Raw genomic sequence first — 20,633 nt, 5'->3', positions numbered from 1 at the left:
TATTTTCATAAACATTTTTAAATTAAAAATTCTTCAGAAGTATATTTTTTGGTCAGTCTAGTATCTGGTGACTGTGAAATGATAAGTCGTATGGTTTTAATTTTTCCTTTTAATAGGGTTTACAAAAACATTCATTTTTAATTGCTTACAATATTGTCCATTAAATAGATTTATCATAATTTAATCTTTTCCCATTTTCAGACATACCCTCATTTCAGTTTTTTACAGCTATAAATAATGGTATATTGTGCACATGTCTGTTTATTTCTTAAAGGTAGATTTCTGGAAGTATCATGGGTCACAGGGACAGGGTAGGAACTGTTTAAAATTATTGAGACCTATTGCTAAATTACTTCTGGGAAGGCTGAATCAACTTTCACACACTACAGCAGTTTCTAACAATACCTGTCTCACCACAGCCTTTCCTCGCCGCACTAATTACTAATATTTGCATATTTAAAGAATCAAGGTCTCATTCGTTTTGGGCTTTTTGTTTTCAGTGCATAAACACATGCCCTTACACACTTTACACATTCCAAAGCTGCCTTTCCACACTTGTGTTTCTCAGGGGAAGAAAGTACATTTGAAATAACATCAACAGTACTGAATCAGATGGCAGCCCCTGCGTGATGGCATCCACACTTGCACTACTGAGATAATAAACTGCTTTGGAATGGAAATATAATTATTGAGGAAGAACATATTTGATTTATTTTTATTTTAAACATTTCAAAATGTTATAATAATGCCCTATGTAATAAAATTGAAAGAATTATTCTTTTTTAAAACCACCCTTCCTTAGGAGTCACCCAGATCAATATTTAAAAGGACCTTGACTATCGTATGTCAACATTTTACATACTGCCGGAGCAGCTTTAAAAGGAGCACTATTATAATTCTCTTTTGTTCTATTTCTTAATTGGCACTTTTTTCCAATGTCTAGATTGAGAACTATATCTAATGTTAACAAAGCCTTTTGTTTTCTTCCTTTTGGAATAGATTAGGTAAGGAATGTCAGAGTATGGGATGCTTCACCTTGGACTAGAGCTCTTTTTGTGGCTAAATTACCTTTGCAGAGAGATGTATGGAGATAGCTGAAACCCAAAGATTATAAAGAAAATGATCTGTGGCATCCTTCTAAAATTTACATATTACTTTGAAGGATCAAACAACTAGAGAAATGGAGACTGTTGTTGATGTTAGGAGATCATCCATGTTCTTAGGTGGCCAGATATCTTGTATTATCTTTATTTCCTTATGGAGCCAGCACAGCTTCTAATTTATAAGTCAACTGCTTTGGCCTCTACCAAAGCACCATGTTGTATTCATGCTGGGCCCACATTGGTCCTTTCAGCTAGATTTGTCTCTGCAGGGAGCAGCCCTTTGAAATTAAACTTCACATATCACAGCTGTTTCCCCAGCATAAATCCTATTCTCTTGGCTTACTTTTTCATTTTCCCTAAAATCTCTATGAGGGACATGGTTGTCTTTGGCAAAATCATTTCATTGAATACCTAGTCACAGGATTTCCACCCACTCCATCCCAGGGTAAGCCTGGGAAGGGAGAAAAACACCCTTGCATTCAACATTTGACAGAGGTGATGCAAAGAGAAATGCTGTTTCCAAGTCAACAGCTTTTCCTTTCTCATTGTCCTCTCCCTCAGATAAATGAATTGAATTGAGTTTGACTCATCCAGATACAAAAGAGAAAGGGCTAAATGTTGACAAGGGACATCAGTTTGGATTAGAGCTACAAAATTAGATTGCACCTCCATATTTATGGTACCTCTTGAGTGTGGCCCATGTGCACTTAGGGAAAATTGGATGAGATTCCTTTTGTAAAGTGAAAAATGGGACACAAAGGAAATGATACATTTGTTTAGGATAGTGCAGGTAGAGCTGTGGGTTATCTCTCAGTTTGCTGTTTCATACTTAGATGGAGAGTAAGGCTGAGCAGGACAGCCGGGTTTTGTATCCAGGCTCTCCTCCCTTGTTATTGTTGTTAGTGCTCTTTAAAAGAAAAGAAAAAGGAGGGGGGGCTGAAAAAAATGTGACAAGTGATTAAAATCTCAACATAGCAGTCAGCCAATATCTATTCCCAGAACTTTGCACAGATCCTAGAGACTAGCTCATCAATCAGCGGAAGCTTTGTCATACCAGGCCAGGTTCTTCTGTGGCTATGTCTACCCTGGTGTTTTAATTAGGTTCTTCCTGATTTGTAAAATTAAAAAAACAAAAAGGCAGAGAGGCAATAAAAATATGAAGACCCTATGGGCCTCTACATCTGAAAATGCCAAGGACTGTAAGGTTAACAGGGCACTGTCTGATATCCACTGCTGTAAGGGGACCTCTGGGATACTGAGCTGCCTACCAGAATCGGCAGGCATCGGTTCTAAGACATCTTCCCCTTTAAATTACCTCCGGATTGTAGTGTATATCAGAGGCTCAGTACTGATACCGTGTGTATCCTACAAAGGGCTTCTAACGTCCCATTGCTGGCTAATCCTTAACCTTGCCAGAGTCCTGATTTCCCAGCACATGATGGCAGATGCTACACCAAAAGTAAGTTATATGATTGCAGGGTGATTTGGGGTTTATACAATTTGGGAGTTATGTCTTCACATAGCCATTTAGAGCTTATCACATGTCAAGTACTCTGCTAAATGCTGGGCTTCCAATGATGACTAAGACACAGTCTGTGCCACATGGAGCCCACAAAGCAAGAGGGGAAACTGGTACATTGAACCTTCACCAGACGGTGGTATAAACTAAAGAAGAGATGTAAAGTCTTACAGAGTAGGCCCTAGTCATACTTGCAAAGGTCAGAGAATGCCTGCCTAAGGAATTAACATGCCTTGAACTGATACCTGAAGGGTGACCAGACATTTGCCAGGCAGGCAAGGTAATAAAAAGCATTTTAACCAGAGAGGGGGAAATAACAGATTTAAGAGAATTGCTGTGTTCAGAGAATGGCAAAACAGTTTTTTCTATTTGGAGTACAGGATGGACAGAGGGTAGCCAGCAGTAGAAACATGATGAAAAATTATGTTTCAAGTGCTAGTGTATCATGAAAATGAAAAAAATGGTGTCACAATGTCATAAACTGTCCACTTTACCAAAGAAGCAGTTTTCTTCCCCAGAAGAATTTCAAACCCTTTGAGTGTGAGTTGGGTGCTGCTCCCACTGACACCCAGGTCCCCAAAGGATTTAGACAGCATCATCCCGAGCGCTGGGCAGCCACTCTCACAGGACCTGCTGGCTGGTGGTGCTCCCGGGAGGGGCGTGTTGCTCTTTCCTCTGTGCCCTGAGAATGCCGTGCAACCTGCTGTAGCAGAGAAAACAGTAGTCACCCCTTCCTCTCCTTACCTCCTGCCACTCTTTGTTGTTTGGATGAAGGGTAAGGAGAAAGGGCACACTTCTCCTCTAGCCCAAGACGGGTTTGATTCAGACTGGCAGGGACTCGCTCAGCCAGGGGTCAGGATCGGGGTTGTGCCAGGTCTGGGGTGCAAAGATAATGGGACCAAGCGTGCTCTTACGGGTCCGGCTAGCACACAGGCTTTCTGCCACCATCCTGATTTTGACACCCTTCCACCCCATGTCAGTTTCTCAGCATCGAAGATTCCTGTCCAGAGGCTGCCAGGAACTCCTCCCTCCTGCATCCCTTGTTCTCCTCAGGCGGGCAGGTGCTGCATGTCTGCTCCACGCCCACCGTGGCTGCCGGAACTTGGCTTCTAAAAGAGGGAGACGGTGTTGCCCTGAGACAGGAGGGAGCAGGACCTCTGCTTCCCTGATTAAAGGACTCCAGTCCGTCTTCTAAAGATACCATGATGGCTGGGAGCTCACCCTCCCCTCACTGTAAACACATACACGCCACACACACCTCAAAACCCCTCTGCCACTGGAGTAACAGTCTGTTTGGGGTCTCATTCCATGATCAGTTGCTCATCAGTTACTAAAACTTTTCATCAAGATTTCTCAATTATGAAATAGCCAAATGATTTTTACCCAATTAGTATTTCCTCATTAAGATTGAAGAGTGAAGAATTATAGTAAAAACCACCGCCACCTCCAAAAAAATACACAGTCACCAGAAAGAAAACCAGGCACAGCTGAACCTACACCGGGCAGGTGCTCCAAGTCCTCTCAGTCCCCACTCACCCAGACTTCTCCCTCCTCTCGTCCCAGGCACAGAGAGGCTTAACACAAAGCTTTTCAGTGACTGCTCTAGGAAACTGAAGAGTTAATAAAGATCTCATGCCTCTAAAGTTCATAACCCTGCCTGTGTGCTTACAGCCCTCTCTGTTGCATGCCTGCTGAACACACACACACACACACACATACACATCCTTACAGGGCATTGCTTTGTATCTAATATCTAAGAGAATCATCATCCCAGATCAGAGCATCCCACCTCACAAAGTTAGGAAGGGGCTGGCAGACTTATTGAGCCAACTTACTTGAGTGATCATTCAGCCAGAAATAACATGGGTTTGTTAGTGTGATACAGTTTTTAGGATACTTTTTATATTTGAGCTCCACAACTTCATAGGAGGATATAGTTCCCATTTTTTTAATTAAGAAGCTGAGGCTCAGAGGTTGGTTAACCTCCTCGGGATTGTGAAGGGTGGTAGGAGCCATGCTAGTATTTTTTCCATTAGACCATCCTTGTATAAACACTAAAGCTCTATTTTATGACTTTCTTAAATACTAGAAGTTTAAAACAAGTGATTTTGGAGAAATGTTTCTTTTCCCACCTCAACCAGATTCAATTAACTTTTGTCTAATACGAAGCAAGTATGCAATAACTTCTTTCCTACAGGTAGCTTCCTGCTTTGGTCAGGACTGAGGGTTAACCTGTCTCAGATAGCAGTCTCCTGACTGCAGCCTCTCCTCTGTTGGAATATGAGACTATCTCTAATCACCTTCCATAATTAGTGTAACTAACCTTTTAAGATTTTCTAATCCAGACCCACTTTCAGATATTCTCCCTTATTGTTCCCAGGAAACGTGGTAAAGGAAATGTCAACATTTCAGTCATTTCATGATTCCCAGATTGGCACTTAAAAGTAACCCAAGCATCTATTATCAGCTGAACTTAGGTTAACAAACTACCATCCTGACACAAAGGACCATCATGGGAAGCAAATCAGTATCTATCTGAATGTATCTATTAGGTTAGGACTCTGGCAGTTTTTCAGAATGCTGTGCACTGCAGATCTGACTGAGAGCAAAATAGAGTCCCTAAAGGAGCATATGCTCTGTCTGAAGAGATCAACAAATAAAAAGCCATTTCAATGCCATTTAGTATGTGCTACAAAGAGGGAAGTGTGCTATGGAAACACTTTGGAAGGACAGTTAGCTGAGCCTCAGGAAGGGCAGAGAAGATCATGGAAGAATTCATGAAGGAAGTGATGTCTACACCTACACTTAAAAGACAAATGGAAGTCACATGGAGGATTTAGACAGGGAGGAACATGTATGGATACCCAGCTGTGAGAGACCATAGCACATCCAGGGAGCTGTGGGCTCAGTGGAGCATAAAGGGTGTCCAGACCAGACTGCAGAGCCCAGAAAACCAGGCTTAGGAGTTGAGCTCTGAGAGCAGCGTGGGGCTGTCAAGCATTTTTAATGGGGTGTGACATAATCAGATTTATATTTTAGAAAGATCAGTCTGGTGATAGGATGGAGTATGGATTGGGGGTGGTGTCACTCAGAGACATAGAGACCAGACTAGCTTGATGATGGTAGGGGTCACAGGAAGGGGGAAACACAGTCTGACTGGACAGTTCAGTTTGTGGTGTTGAATTCAAGGTGCCTGTGGAATAATAAATGGGCATGTCCAACAAACAATTATAGATATTCAGATCCGGAGCTGAAGAGGGAGCCTGGAGAGTCATCAAAAAAACATGAGAGTAGATGATGTCACTCAGAGGCTGTGGAGTGAGGAGTAGACGGAGGGTAGGACAAGTGGGACACAGACGTTTCATATGTGCCCTGCGAGGAATGCAGTGTGACCAGACCCAGGGGGACAGCGGGGGCCGGCGGGGGGGAGCTGCTACAGACTTCAAGAGATGGCAGAAACGTTCCATGTTGTAAAGAGGTAAAGTAAGATAGGAATTGGAAAGTCACACTTGAATTCAGCAACAAGGAAATTATTGATAAAGCAGCTCCAGTGGAGTGGCGGGCATGGAAGCCAGTGGAATGAGTTGAAGACACAGGCAGAGGGTGTACAGACAGCTGCTTCCAGGAGGCTCCTCTCTGATCACCCCCCAGCCCCTGCCTGATAGCCCCCTTCCTGTGACTTCTGCAAAGAATGGATCCCCCGTGTCTAGCTCATTTCTACTGAACCTCTTTTCTCTCCTGTTATTGATTTCTCCCTCAGGTAAAATAAGTCCTTTTCTCTCTTTCCATCCCTTGGACAGTTTCTGACATTATCCTGAGCTCTTGTTTTGCTTCTCCAGGTTAATACACAGCCTTCCTCATGACCACCTCATTTCCTTTTCTGGCCCCCTCGCTTAATGTTACTTAATCACATTTGCCTCTAACTTTCAAGCAGAAAGGAAATCCGTAGAGAATTGCAATAGTAATGTCAGAACCATTTACAAAATGTCATCTTGGGAGGAATAAACTTGGTCTCTACCCCCAAAAAGAGCTTGGGCTTACGGTGGTGGGTGAGAGACAAGTCTTAGGAAGTGAATGGCTAGTGACATGAGATAAACCAAGGATATGGGTGAGCTGGGAAAGCATCAGTGAAAAGGGAATACCGCTGTGCGGGTAGCGGGCTGCAGTCTCTGAGAACTCTCTTGGGCAGGGCACCGCGAGGCACCTGCGGTGGAGTGAGTGGCTCTGTTTTCCAGCGGGGCAGGAAGGCACTCCTGTCCTTGTTTGGTTTCGGTACTTGGAAGTGCCCCTGAGCCCAGGATTGGGAAATATATTACCTGATGGAGAGTTTATTATTATTATTGGAATATAAAGCCTTTGTGGCAGAGGAGTCTAATATTATTTCAATATAACAGTTTATATATGCTTTGAAATTTTGAAATTGCTATGGATTGATGATAAAATGATTACATTTTTGGTGGTGAAGATCCATCATTGTCGACATTCAGATATCAGCTTTATATCCTTTTTTTAACCGAGAGTGAGTCATCTGCTGGCAAATGCTGAGATAAGCCTTTGCTGTCACACAGCTTCAGAAGTTCTCTGTCGGTTTCAGTCAAAGGCTTTGTGTCTGACACTGCTAGTCTCTGCCTTTTTCTTGAAAGTATTTTTTGGTAATCTTTATGAGGATATTTTTGTTACAGGTCTGGTTGTAACAAAAGTTAACTATGTTACGCTTAAAATAAATTGTCAGGTGACTGATGGAATGGTTAAGAGAGATGGGTGCGGGTGGCTGGTTAGTGCGTGGCCGTGAATTACTTGATGATCGTATTCTCCACACCAGGCTCTGGAGAATATTCTAATGTCTTTTATCTCTAGAGTCTAGAAAATAGGTATTCAGGCCTGAATATATTTGCCTTTACCATGTCTTTCAAATGTTAAAAAATGTTTGTTAGCTAAAAATTTCATTTCCTGTCATAGAATACTGGGAACTCAATGTCCTCGATGCAAAATCTTCCATTCTTTCTTTCGATTACTGAGATTTGTTCCACCTGCCTATAAGGTTTTTGGATTGGAAGGGGAGTTGTTTGTTTGTTTGTTGCAGTGTTTGAAGTATAGGTGGCAACAATAGAGTGAGCCTGGACCAGGCAGAAGGAAGTACTGAAGACCAGGCCTCCCAGACTGTGATGATGGCAGCCTGGGATGATGTGTCAAATACCAAGTGCCAGGAGCTGGCTGATCCTGGCCTGGGCCTCTGATAGCAGAAAGCTTCCCTGTGTGCTCAGGGCATTTGTATTTCCTTTTGTGAAACTGCTGGCTCTGTGCCCTGTCACACACTGAAGAGACCACGTGGACCCTCTCTCATTCTCTGAAACAATGGAAAGTGCAGAAAACAAAAGTTAACTAGGTTTTGAAGCCTTAGGAAACTAATGATCATATCAAAGTTTTCATTAGTTATATGTTAAATGAATGACCCAGTTCAGCAGAGCAATGTAGCCATTATACAAGGTATATTTAGGACATAATCATGATTTTTTAAGACTATCAATTCATAAAAAAAAACATTGCAACTGGAAACACCTGCTCTCTGGATTTTAAGACACATAGGCTGTGCTCTGAAGGTTTCTGTTTAAAAACACAATTCTCGGGCTTCCCTGGTGGCACAGTGGTTGAGAGTCCGCCTGCCAATGCAGAGGACACGGGTTCGTGCCCCGGTCCGGGAAGATCCCACATGCCTCAGAGCGGCTGGGCCCGTGAGCCATGGCTGCTGAGTCTGCGCGTCCGGAGCCTGTGCTCCGCAACGGGAGAGGCCACAACAGTGAGAGGCCCGCGTACCGCAAAAAAAACCCCAAAAAACACAATTCTCATTCAGGGGTCTAGCAAACAGAAACTAGTTTATTCCTGTGAGTTGTTTTGTTCCCACATGAAGAGGCGCTGCAGTGTTTTGTGGCTTCTTCCAAGTTATTCGGGTGTAGGATAGGTCCAGAACTCAAACCTCTTTTCCTGTTTGCTACTTGGGTCCCTACGCAGTGCCCTTCTCTCCCTCCCTGTCTCCCTCTCTCCCTCCCTTCCTGGCAGTAAATATTAAACCCAATACCAATCATGTGAAAGTCGTAGCAGAAAACATATGAATTAGAGGCTAACTTGGTCTCCAGGGCTCTGAACTGAGTGGTGGTGGGTGAGTGATGGGCAGACACTTCAAGTGGTCCAGACAGTGCCGAGTGCAGCTTTAAGAGAACGTTAGTGAGCCTGGAACTGAGAGGAGAGCAGGAGTAGCCTCCTATCAATCAAAACCCTGATCATTATGTTAGTTAGACATATGGAAAAAGTATGGAAGGGTGATAAGATGTTTTTCCTGCTTAAAAATGTTAAGAGCTCTTAAGTTTCTTCAGATACTGAGTCATAGAATCCTGTAGTCTTTTTCTAAGGGCTACTCATGGTTGTCTGTCTGTCCTAATTCTCTTCCAGTTCAGCTGTGTAATTAAAAAGATAGATCCTAGCTTCCTGGTTCACTCACCACATTTGTCCTAGAAAATGTCCTGTGTCTCACTGAAGTCTGAGGCCTGACTGAGGAAGCATTTCAAGTCCTTCAAGTCCTACTGTGTCCTTAAGTGCTCCCTCTGTATGTGGACCCTGACAGGTTCCCGTGCTAACAAGGAAAGTCCGACCCATCATCGCAACATGGAGATGGCGCCATGTCCACTGTAACCGAACAAACTAATATAAACAAACATAATCCTTTGACTTTAACTGGCTTATTCTTTCTTAATTCTCCTTACAGAAATATAGGACATATTTTTTTGACTTTAAAATTGTTTACCTAACATGAGAAAATTAGTTGAAATGATCCTTTAGGCTCCTTTCAGCTTTAACATTCTGTGAATAAGTGATTTTCAAATATCTGATTATGTGAGTGATGGGCTAAAACATGCCTTCGTTGGATTTCCTATTATGCCTTGCTCCCAGATTTATGGGAATACAGCGCACTCTGAGCTCCCTGGTAAAAGAAAAATGAAGCTGAATAATTTTTAGAAAGATACCTAACCAGAAATACTCAGAACTTTTTAAAAAGATAGTCATCAAATTATGAAAAATGCTTTTAATGCCTTTTTTAAAATCAATAATTAATGGACAGTTTAGGATCCAGTTTATTTTAATTACTGACATTTTTATTAAATCCTTATAGCCTCTCAAGGATGTCCTCAGTTTTCCCATCTATATTCGCTCAGTGGAAATCAAGACTATTTCAGCTTTGTTTTAAATTGTTTTAATTAGGTATAGCAGTTGTGCCTTATACTTTGAAAACTGGAATCTGAGCATTTTTAATTGACATTGATGAATTTCAGTTTAGATTTGGTCACTTTCCAAATTGGACTTTATATTCACCTGAGGGTACAGATTTTCAGACTTGATGCCAACCAATTATTTGTACATATGTAGATGATCTGTGTGTTATGATCCAACTTCACAAGACATTTAATTAAGCTTCTTAAGAAAAAGAAGAAAGCTTTTCGTTTCATGCTTTAAATGAATTTAAGATAAATAGCATTGTGAAATCAAATTCTTGGTGCTTATTAGGGTGGTAGAGTGCTCTGATGAATCATCCTAGATAAAAAGACAGATTGCAGTGAACACAGAGGAGAGTAACATGTTTTTAGGCATCATTTTCACCCTTCATTTGTTTGAGAAAATAGATAGTAATTAGGTGTCATAGAGCATTTTCTTTTCTTACAGAATTTCTTGATTGAATTTACCTTGCTCTCTTTTCTCATTTAGTTTGCACAGCCAAGAGTCTTAGGTTTGAAATGGTTTGATTACAATAATTTATCCCTTATTTCCTCCTTCCCAATACCATCATTTAAACACCATCTTCAACTTTAAGTAGTGAAAAATAAAGATGTCAGAATGAACTCTGTAGGATAAAGTCTTTTCTTTTTATTCAATCGTCAACTCTGATTTTTCCAATCTACCCTGAGTTTTGCTCATTTTTTGAATGGACTTGGAGCTACATTTTCTAGTAGGAATTCAGAATTCCAAACATGTTTTGTTTATATTTTGCCTTTTTTTTAATGGTAAAATAATATTACTATCAACTAAAAGAGTGGAAGCCCATGTTAGACTTAAAATTCCTAGACTTTGATTTTATCCTAATTAAATAGATCTTATCGTCCATTTTTGGCCTGTGCAGTATTTTCCTTCCAATGTTAGGTACCTCAGAGTTTAGGAAACTGTCTTAGAGTCCTCTTCAGAAACCATGGTGCAATTCTTTCAAGTTGATAATTACTGTTCACTTTTACTTAGAGCTATAATAAATGTTGCATTTTAAAATTCTTCGCACTTTTAGAGAGGTCTAAGAATGTCATCCTTTAAACTTGGTTTTAAAGGAAAATATCAGCAGAGAGAATATGCTCCAAGAATATGTGTAGGTGCTCCAAAGTTCTAAGTCCTCCAATATTAATAGCTAAGGATTGGTCTTGGGTTTCTTATTCATCTGCAGCAGTTTGTTAGGCATCATGATATAGGTGGGACTTCAACTGATAAGAGTAGAGTTGACCCTTGAACAACACAAGTCTGAGCTGCACAGGTTCACTTGTCAGCAGATTCTTCAATAGTAATGCACTACATACTACATGATTCATAGGAGGTTGAATTCACTCACGGAGAACTGTGGATACAGAGGAACAGAGGTTAGGGAGGAACTTCATAAATGGAAGGCAGACTATAAGTTATATGTGGATCTTCACTTGCCCCAACCCATGCGTTGTTCAAGCGTCAGCTGTAGTCGTAATCATCCCAAGGCGCATTTATGGGATGAGAAAGGATGAAGGCCAGTGGCAGAACTGACAGCTGACAAACAGGCTAAAGAGGAGATAGCAGAGTCATGGTCAGAGTATAGGGGAGAAACCAGGAGAGAATTGTAAGAAGCCATGGAAGAATTTCAAGAGTATTGTTGACTTCCTTTAGTGCTATAAGATGAAAACTTAAAAGAATGTATTAAATTTTGCATTTAGGAGGTCATTGCTGACCTTTGCCAGAGCAGTTTCAATGAAGTGTAGAAATGGACTCCAGGTTCCAGTGGGTTAAAGGGTAAACTGGAAATTAATGTATAAAAGTAGTTAATGTGGACTCCTAACTCATTTTATATAAAGGAAAAGAGAGAGGTGACAGAGGTGACAGCTAGGAGAAAGCAATATTCAGGAGGGACTATTATCTTACAAATAATAGAGAGACCTTGAGGGTATTTATAGGCTGTGGGGAAGAAGCCTGTAGATAACGAATGATTTAAAATATAGTGGAAGGATAATAACCAACGCAATAAGATCCTAGGAAGGGTTGGTGGAGGTTGATCCTGGAGTACAGGATTAGCCTTGAGCAGGACTCCTCTGTGTAAGGAGGAAAGAGGATAAAGGTGGTCACAAAATTTGCATTTACAGGGCATGTAAGCAGAAAGTTTGACATTTACAAGTTTGACCTTATAACATACAAGTTCAAGCTATATGCTACTAAAAATTATTATTAGGGATTATATCCGCTAACATCTAAGTGCTTACTGTCTGCTGTGAGCATTATTTTGAGTTTTAAAAAATAGTATCTCATTTAATTTCATCCTACAGCTCTATGAGTAAAGTATTATCACTATTCCTCAGTCAAAGAAAATGAAGTTTAATGAGTTTAAATAACCTGCCTATGGTCATGGAAATGTTAAGTACCATATCAGAGCTAGACATTTGAAGAGATGGGTCTAACCCCAGGCACCTGTGCTCTTAACCATCTTTGTCGTGGGATAGGAGTGTTGAAGAGAATTGTGGACGTTTGGCAGAATGGACCAGAGGGGTTATCATGGAGGAGTAAAAGCATTGTCAGTCGGCACTGGGTGCAGCCATAGCTGGAGACCATACATCTGGGTGGCACACATCTGCATAGCTGGGTTGGTTGTCTTTAGCAGCTGTCAGCAGTACAAGTGAGTGATCATATAAGGGAGAACTAGAGTGGGATTTTTTTTAGTTCCAGACCAGATAGATGAGAATGTTAGGGCATGGCCGAGCAAAACTTCCTAAATTCTAAGGATAAAAATAAAACCCTATGAGATTCCTGACAGAAAATACAAGAAAAGCAAAAGAGAATCAGACTGGTGTTGGACTTTAGTAAAACTGGAAGCTAGAAGACAGAATAGCATCTGCAGAGTACTGAGTGGAAAAAGACTGCAGCCCAAAGCTCCATACTCAGTTCTCCACCTGAGCAAGAAAGCAAGAGACACTTGAAAGTAAGGACTGCAGGACATCACCCACCTGAGAAAAGTACTTGCAAGAAGAGAAAATAACAAAGGGATGAGAAAAGAGACCTCAAGATGGAGAAAAGATAGAAAGTAGGTGAGCAATGAAACATGGACACAGTTAAATCTAAAAGAATAAGGAGAGATTCAGGGAATATGTAATATAAGTGCAAAATAGGATTTCTTGAAACAGAAAATACATAATACAAGATAATTTTAATAAGACGACAGAATAAAACATACTAAACTTTTATCAAAATTTAGGATTAATGGGAAGGGTAGGGAGAGAAGTGAAACTATTTTAAAAGTCTTGTTGATACAGAGAAATAGAGCATTTGGTGGGAGAAAAGAGCCTTTTAAGTTTCCATCTTATGTAAGTAAGCACTAACGTGGATAAAGAAGAACATTTTAAAATAATAAATAGCACACAGAACATGGTAGAAAAATACTGTAAGAACATAGAGGAACTGAATCAATAAACTTGAATATAAATACACACTCATCCCTCAGAGAATAACTTTTTTTTTTTTTGCAGTACACGGGCCTCTCACTGTTGTGGCCTCTCCCATTGCGGAGCACAGGCTCCGGACGCACAGGCTCAGCGGCCATGGCTCACGGGCCTAGCCGCTCCGCGTCATGTGGGATCTTCCCAGACCGGGGCACAAACCCGTGTCCCCTGCATCGGCAGGCAGACTCTCAACCACTGTGCCACCAGGGAAGCCCAGAGAATAACTTTTTTTATGTCCATGGAACAATAACAAAAACTAAACAAGTTGTTGGAAAACCTTGAGAAATTAACCTTAGCAAATTTTAAGTAAATAAAATAGATTTTACAGACCACATTCTCTGGTCACAAACCAGTAAAATTGGAAATATATAATGATAAGTAACTAAAAACTTTAGGTGCTTTAAATTTGAGAAACATTTTTTGACATGACTAAGATTGAAGAAGAGAGAAAAAAATAAAACTACAAATCATCTAGAGAACAATGAAAAAATACTCTTCATTCCCAAGCTATGTGTAACCTGTACTCAGAGGAAAAATTATAGTCTTAAATTCTTAATTAAAGAAGAAATATGAAAAATAAAAAAGTAAGTAATCGTTTTAAATTCAAACAACAAAAAATTAACCAAAAGAAACTAGTGAGAAAGAATTAAGATAAAAACCCAAATTATGGACCTGGAATATCAAAAAACAGTGCATGCAAATTTCTAGGCTGATCTCTGTGCAAACTCAAATATCAGGTGTGTTAGAGATCAGTATGTATGGAAATGGACTTAGTGTATATAAACTCTCTGAAGACAGTTTTGTCCCTGATCACTTATCCCCACTCCCCATAATTCATCCACCTCAGATTCCTATCTGGAGCTAAGTGGGTAAGCTGAGCTCATGGCCAGCCATGCAGGGCTCTATTGCAGTCTAATTCTGAGGCCGGGGGGACTTTGTTGTCATGCTGCCTCTAGCTGATACTCCTGCTCTAAGAACAATTCCCCTGGAAGGAGATCTGTGAAGTTTGGGAATGCTAAATCACTAAGAAAAATCCCATGTAGAAAAGGCAAGACCCCAAAACATAGCTAGATCATAGTTTTATGCATTAGTGGGAATTGTAGAACAGATACATGTAAATATATTGTATTTATTTTAAGATTTTAAAATAATTCTCCTTTATTCCTCATACTTCTCTGGAAAATGGTTATTGTCGACAGCAGTTCTTAACCTCTGAGGCTTAAGAAAATTGAGCTGTAGCAATCTTAAAGTAGCAGTTTTATCATTTAGTATTATAAATTGTGTAATTTTTATATTGCTGTTGGCATTTACTGAGTATCAGGTTTTCCCACCTTTGTCTCAGCACTGTCACTGACAGTGATCACTAAGGATCAGCGGCTGCTGTTTATTTCTGACTCACTTTGAATCTATGACAAGAGTACCTCTGAAGAGCTCGATTTGTGCTGGGGCCACGGGGAAGGGAGGAGGAGGTATGGGAGAGTGTAATTATCATTTTGAAAATTTGTAAAACCAGACTGTGATAACAGAATAGACAGTGTCTTCCTTTAGGCTTTTAGTACTAATTAGAAGGTGAGGACTTTTGTGTGTGTGTGTGTGTGTGTGTGTGTGTGTGTGTGTGTGTTCTTTACAGAAGAAGTGCAAGTTTATTTAGCATCAAGTCTGATAAAATATGGGAAGGGGGGAGAGGAACTTAAACATCTAAAAACTAAAAAACATCTCCTACAACACTTTGTAATGTCTACTATATTGACATTAGTTTTCAGGCCTTTTTTATTCTTATGGACCCAAGGAAACTACTAGATATAATAATAATAATAATATCACATTTGTTTTAAATTCTTATTTTTCTACTAGTTGGGATTTTTTTTAGTTATGTTTGGAAGGAAGTTGTGGAAGGAAGCCATACAAAAGAACCTGTATAAATTCTATGAATTGTGTCTGTATCATGCCCAAAGATAAAACTGCATCTATCCATGACACCCTCCTTTTTATGTAATTTTACCCATTTTTCAAATTTATGATAACAGAGCTAAGCTTTCTCCTGATTTAAGTTTAAACCGATTTTCCTCTTTTCTTTCAGAGAACAGCTGGAGAAATTGTTTTATTTTACTGTTCATTTTTCTTTTAATAATATTTGCCTCAAAAGAAAGTATCAGGGAAACGTAGTATCTTTTGAGCAAACACAGTGGCATGGGTTTTCACCATCAGTACAGTTCTGCTGATGCGTCCTGGGGGCTTTTGCATATGTCCTTTAGCTCCTGAAACCAAATCACCCTATTAGACCTAGCTTCATTTAAATCACTATAAAACATGTGTGATAGATATTTTGTCTTTGACCTTCCTTAGCTCTTTACTTTAATTATTATATACCAGCTTTTTCAAAAGTGCCCCTTTAGTAAACGTGTATTTTCTCATTCTGAGCATACTTTTCAAAGAACAGGATTTTTTATGACATTTATGAAGTAGCAAGGAGTTGTTTCTACCACCATTCATTTCACTTTTTTCATGCGCCTTCATGGATTCTCTAAAATTTTTCTTATGGTCTTAGATTTTAAAAAGAGAAGATGAAGTCTGAACATGTCTTTGCTTTCTTCGTATCTGCCCACAGGACGAATATAAGCCAGAGAAGGCCCTGTCGGAAGAGGACCTGAAAAACGCTGTGAGTGTGCACCACGCACTGGCGTCCCGGGCCACGGACTACGAGAAGAAACCCAATGTGCTCAAGCTAAAAACTGCTGACTGGAGGGTCTTGCTTTTTCAAGCCCAGTAGGTTTCGCTGGTTGGTTTGGTTTGGTGTTTTAGTTTGCAGGGCACCACTTTACACCGAGAAATAGAATCGGGATCTGCAGGGGAAACTGTTTGAGCTGGAGTCAAAGTCATTAACTGGTTGCAGTAGGGAGACAACTGTCTAAGAAGACTAGAATACGACATAGAAACCCTAGGGCCAGCTTTTTGTTTGCTGCACAGTAGCCCTGTGGCCCTTTGTCAACCACTTACCACCTCTAGACTGTAATACCCTCGTAAATAAAATACAAGGGTGTTAGTATGCAAGTTCTATCACACAGTGAGTAAAATAGACCTGGATTTAGGGCTTCCCTGGTGGCGCAGTGGTTGAGAGTCCACCTGCCGATGCAGGGGACACGGGTTCGTGCCCCGGTCTGGGAAGATCCCACATGCTGCGGAGCGGCTGGGCCCATGAGCCATGGCCGCTGAGCCTGCACGTCCGGAGCCTGTGCTCCACAACGGGAGAGTCCACAACAGTGAGAGGCCCACGTACCGCAAAAAAAAAAAAAAAAAATAGACCTGGATTCAGATTACCGTTTCCTAACTCTTCGTCCTAACCTGTAAATTTAACCTCTTTGAACCTCAGCTGGTGGCTAGTGTAGATAATGATAATAATAATGTTAATAATGTTTATTTCTCAGGGTTCTTGTGGAAGCAAATGAGATGAAGCATGTAAAGAGCCTCACACAGTGCCTGGCACACAGAGGCTGTTCAAGAAGTATAGATTTTCATTTTGCTCTCTCTCTCTTCTCTCTCCTTCTGAGCCCTAATAGTTTGTGATTAAACTAGAAGGAAAAGACAAAATCATATTGTGGGCAAGGAAATGGGATGGAGTGCCAGTTTAGTAAGGGGTCTGTGACAGCCTTTAGATTAAAAATGGAACCCTCCACGTGGAGAATTCTGGATTTATGAAGTAAGAAACTTTGGATTTTTAGAACTGAGCCTCTAGAACAGGAATTTTAATAGCACACATAGCATCAGTGTCCATGGCAGGCAGTGTTAATTCTTCATGGCATGCCTTTTACAGCCTGAGCTTGACTTCAGAATCACTCTCAACACAACACTACCAACTGGCTGCATTAGGCACTGGCATTAAATTTGACATCAATAGAGTAAACACAGGTATCTGCAGGCTTGCTGATCAAAACAGTGGAAGACTAGCAGAGGAAATGAGAACAAGAACCAGGTACTCTGGTGATTTGGGGATGCTGAGCTCGCAAAGGCATGAAATTGCTGACATCAGGTGAGGAGGAAGTTGTAAGGAAACCCAAGTCACACAGGAGTTTTTGGTGTGGGAGATGGCTAGCAGCACAAGGGAGCCACAGCCGGATGTGTAATCACAGCCATTAGTCATAAAGGTCCCCCACGTTATTCTGTTCCCCAGCATTATTGTTTTTAAATGTCTGAAATGCTGGATACGGTAACTAAGGAGAGCTAATTACTCCACGTGGGATTGATGCAGAAATCAGTCGACTGAAATAACAGGTTGGAGAGGCACACGGGTCAGAGAGGCATGCAGGGCATGATGAGGGTGACACCTGGGTGTGATGTCAGGTTAGGGTGGTAGCTTTCAGAGTAATCAGTACAGGAAATGATTTTTAGATGTGCTGACTTCTTGTCCATCTTTTTATCGATTATATACCTGGTGGGTATCTCACCTAGTTCAGGACTATTTCTTCCATTGATTTATGAGTTCACAAGTGCTGTCAGTGCTGGGCTCTGCAAACATGACATATAAGTTAAAAGTATGATACTGACATCAGGAGATTTCCACACCCTCTCAGGTGGCTTTTTTTATGTCCTACTGAGGTATACTGTACATACTTTTAAGTGTACAATGATGTTTAGCAAATTTGCAGAATTGTGCAACACACTCCAGTTTTGGAACACTTTCATCACCCCACCCCAATCCCCTGTGCCATTCTCACCCACAGCCCAGACACCACTAGTTTCCTCTTTGTATTGCCTTTTCTGGATTTTCCATATAAATGCAGTCACAGAATACATGGGCTTTTCTTTAACTCAGTATGAAGTTTTGGGGTCATCCGTGCTGTAACCTGCCTCAGCACTCCATACCTTTGCTGCTGCGTGGTATTCCACTGTACAGATATAGGCCGTGGTTTTGCTTTTTGTTTTGTTTTTAATTTTATTTATTTTTATTTTTGGTTGCATTGGGTCTTCGTCGCTGCACATGGACTTTCTCTAGTTGCGGCGAGCGGGGGCTACTCTTCGTTGTGGTGCGCAGGCTTCTCATTGCGGTGGCTTCTCTTGTTGCAGAGCACAGCTGTAGGGGCGCGGGCTTCAGTAGTTGTGGCACGCAGGCTCAGTAGTTGTGGTGCACGGGCTTAGCTGCTCCGTGGCATGTGGGATCTTCCTGGACCAGGGCTCGAACCCGTGTCCCCTGCGTTGGCAGGCAGATTCTTAATCAGTGCGCCACCAGGGAAGCCCTAGACCATGTTTTGTTTATTCATTCACTAGTTGATGGACATTTAGAGTGTTTCTCCTTTTTGATGCTTATAAATAGTGCTGCTATGAACATTCACATACAAATCTTTTAGTGCCTATATGTTTTTTTCTCCCTTGAGTGTATACCTAGAAGTAGAATTGCTGGGTTGTATAATAAATTTATAGTTTATAGTTTTTAAGAAACTGTCCAAACTACTTTCCAAAGGGGGTATATATACCCTTTTACATTCCCTCTATCAGTTTATCCCACAGTTGCATTTTAAAATCAAATTATGTGATTGGAAGTGATGAGTTAATTTTTAAATTAATTTTTGACCTAGCCTAGTATCAAATAGAAAGTAGGGGGGTTAGTAAATATTTATTGCGAAGTGATTTTGCTTCATTTCCTTCTGTATCCTTGGGGGATAATCATAGCCTTATACTATGATGAGCCTAGGTTCCAGGGCCTTTCATTGCCATGGTGATTGCTTTTGAAAATGTTAGTCTCCAATGAAGTTTTGTCAGGGATTATTTGTACCAAGAAGAATAAATGATTTTATATGCCATTTTAGATCAGTAATGAGAAATGGGCAAGATGTGATGCACTTAGATACAGAAATACCCTAACGTAAATATATCTGTTTCTCATAGGAGTCCAGAGGAAATGCAAGGGTGGATAAACAAAATTAATTGTGTTGCAGCTGTATTTTCTGCACCACCATTTCCAGCAGCCATCGGATCTCAGAAGAAGTTTAGTCGTCCACTTCTGCCTGCCACCACTACAAAATTGTCTCAGGTTAGTCATTTTGATCGTGCTTTGACCTTGGAAGAAAGCACTTTGTAAAATAATCTTCTTAATATTTGTATTTGAATAATACTCCATATTTTGGGGGCAGGGGTGAGACCTTGCCCTGGAGGACAGTGTTGTACAAGTGGGGCAAAATGCAGTGTGCTGGCTTTTACACTTCATGTGGGAAGCTGACACAATTGAGTCAAGGTTGGTAGGACACATACTTTGAATTTGAGTTTCTAAAATTTATATTGGTTTACTACTTAGTCATTCCAGGCTCATTTTTGATTTTTGATTTTGATTTTTGTTTTTACTAATGGTGCATATTTTTTAAATAACTGGCTAATGTTAGATATCATGGCTTGGAAACAAGCTTTTTTTTTCATTCATTCATTTAACTTCTTATTTTATTGCGCTTTTCCCATATCCCAGACTGTATCTGATGCTGAGTATATAGAAGTATTCCCAGGGATCCACTGTTCACAGTGCAGTGGAGCAGAGCCTTCCCTTCCTCTCAGGGAGGCTCTAAGTGAACCCTGGCGGTTTTCCCAGCTAATCCAGACAAAGCATGCTAGAACTCTCTTCAGATGTATTCACATGAGCTACTCTCCTTTTGTAGGAGGGATCTCTCTAAAGACCACATTTTATTGTGTTCCTCTCTTACTTAAAACTCTGTCCTGAGACATTGCATACAAGCCACGTTTGCCAATTTTAAACCTGTCTGCAGTGCTGCGATTGCCATTGATTAGTTAAGGATTTTGGAAGCTACTTTGATGTCTTTGTGAATTTCTTATTGGTGCAATAATAGAAATAGTTTCATCTGGCTTTAATCCACCAAGTCTTGATATTAACTGGCTCCTCTACACATCTGACATCATGAGTGGAACATTTATTAATTAACATGTATCATGTGCCTGTTGTACCTCAGAGACTATTTTTGGCACTGGAAATAGGAAGGCAAGTGAAACCCAGGCGGTCTCTGGGATTGAATTGGCAAATATAAACAAGCAAGTAATTGTAACGCAGTTTGATTAGAGGTACATGAAGGATAAGTCCAGAGTACTGTTGGGGTGCAAGTTAGGGCCTGGCCTTGGAGGAAGGAGGAGGTGTGCTAGCTAACATGAAGCTCACAGGATGAGCAGCAGGTAGGTGTGCTGTGGGAAAGAGAATGATCCAGCAGAGGGTCCGAAAGGCCCAGAGGAGAAAGCACTGGGATGCAGGAGGTACACATA

General features: G+C 40.8%; 1 protein-coding gene across 8 annotated transcripts in view; it reads left to right on the top strand.

Annotated features, from left to right (window-relative positions):
- The window catches only part of PSD3 (pleckstrin and Sec7 domain containing 3), a gene marked incomplete at both ends in the record, with an annotated part of 563,129 nt that overhangs the window by 507,403 nt on the left and 35,093 nt on the right, over positions 1–20,633 (top strand). For all 8 annotated transcript variants that reach the window (XM_079726463.1, XM_079726462.1, XM_079726467.1 and 5 more), the window contains 2 exons: positions 15,991–16,148; positions 19,263–19,407. In XM_079726463.1, the coding sequence (XP_079582589.1) occupies positions 15,991–16,148; positions 19,263–19,407 (303 nt within the window). The remainder of the gene's footprint in view (positions 1–15,990; positions 16,149–19,262; positions 19,408–20,633) is intronic.

This window comes from Hyperoodon ampullatus (assembly GCF_949752795.1).
Source record: "Hyperoodon ampullatus genome assembly, chromosome: 20".
In the NCBI taxonomy this organism is placed as follows: Eukaryota; Metazoa; Chordata; class Mammalia; order Artiodactyla; family Ziphiidae; genus Hyperoodon; species Hyperoodon ampullatus.
Note: the sequence above shows the minus strand (reverse complement) of the source record. Positions and strands in the feature narration are given on the sequence as shown.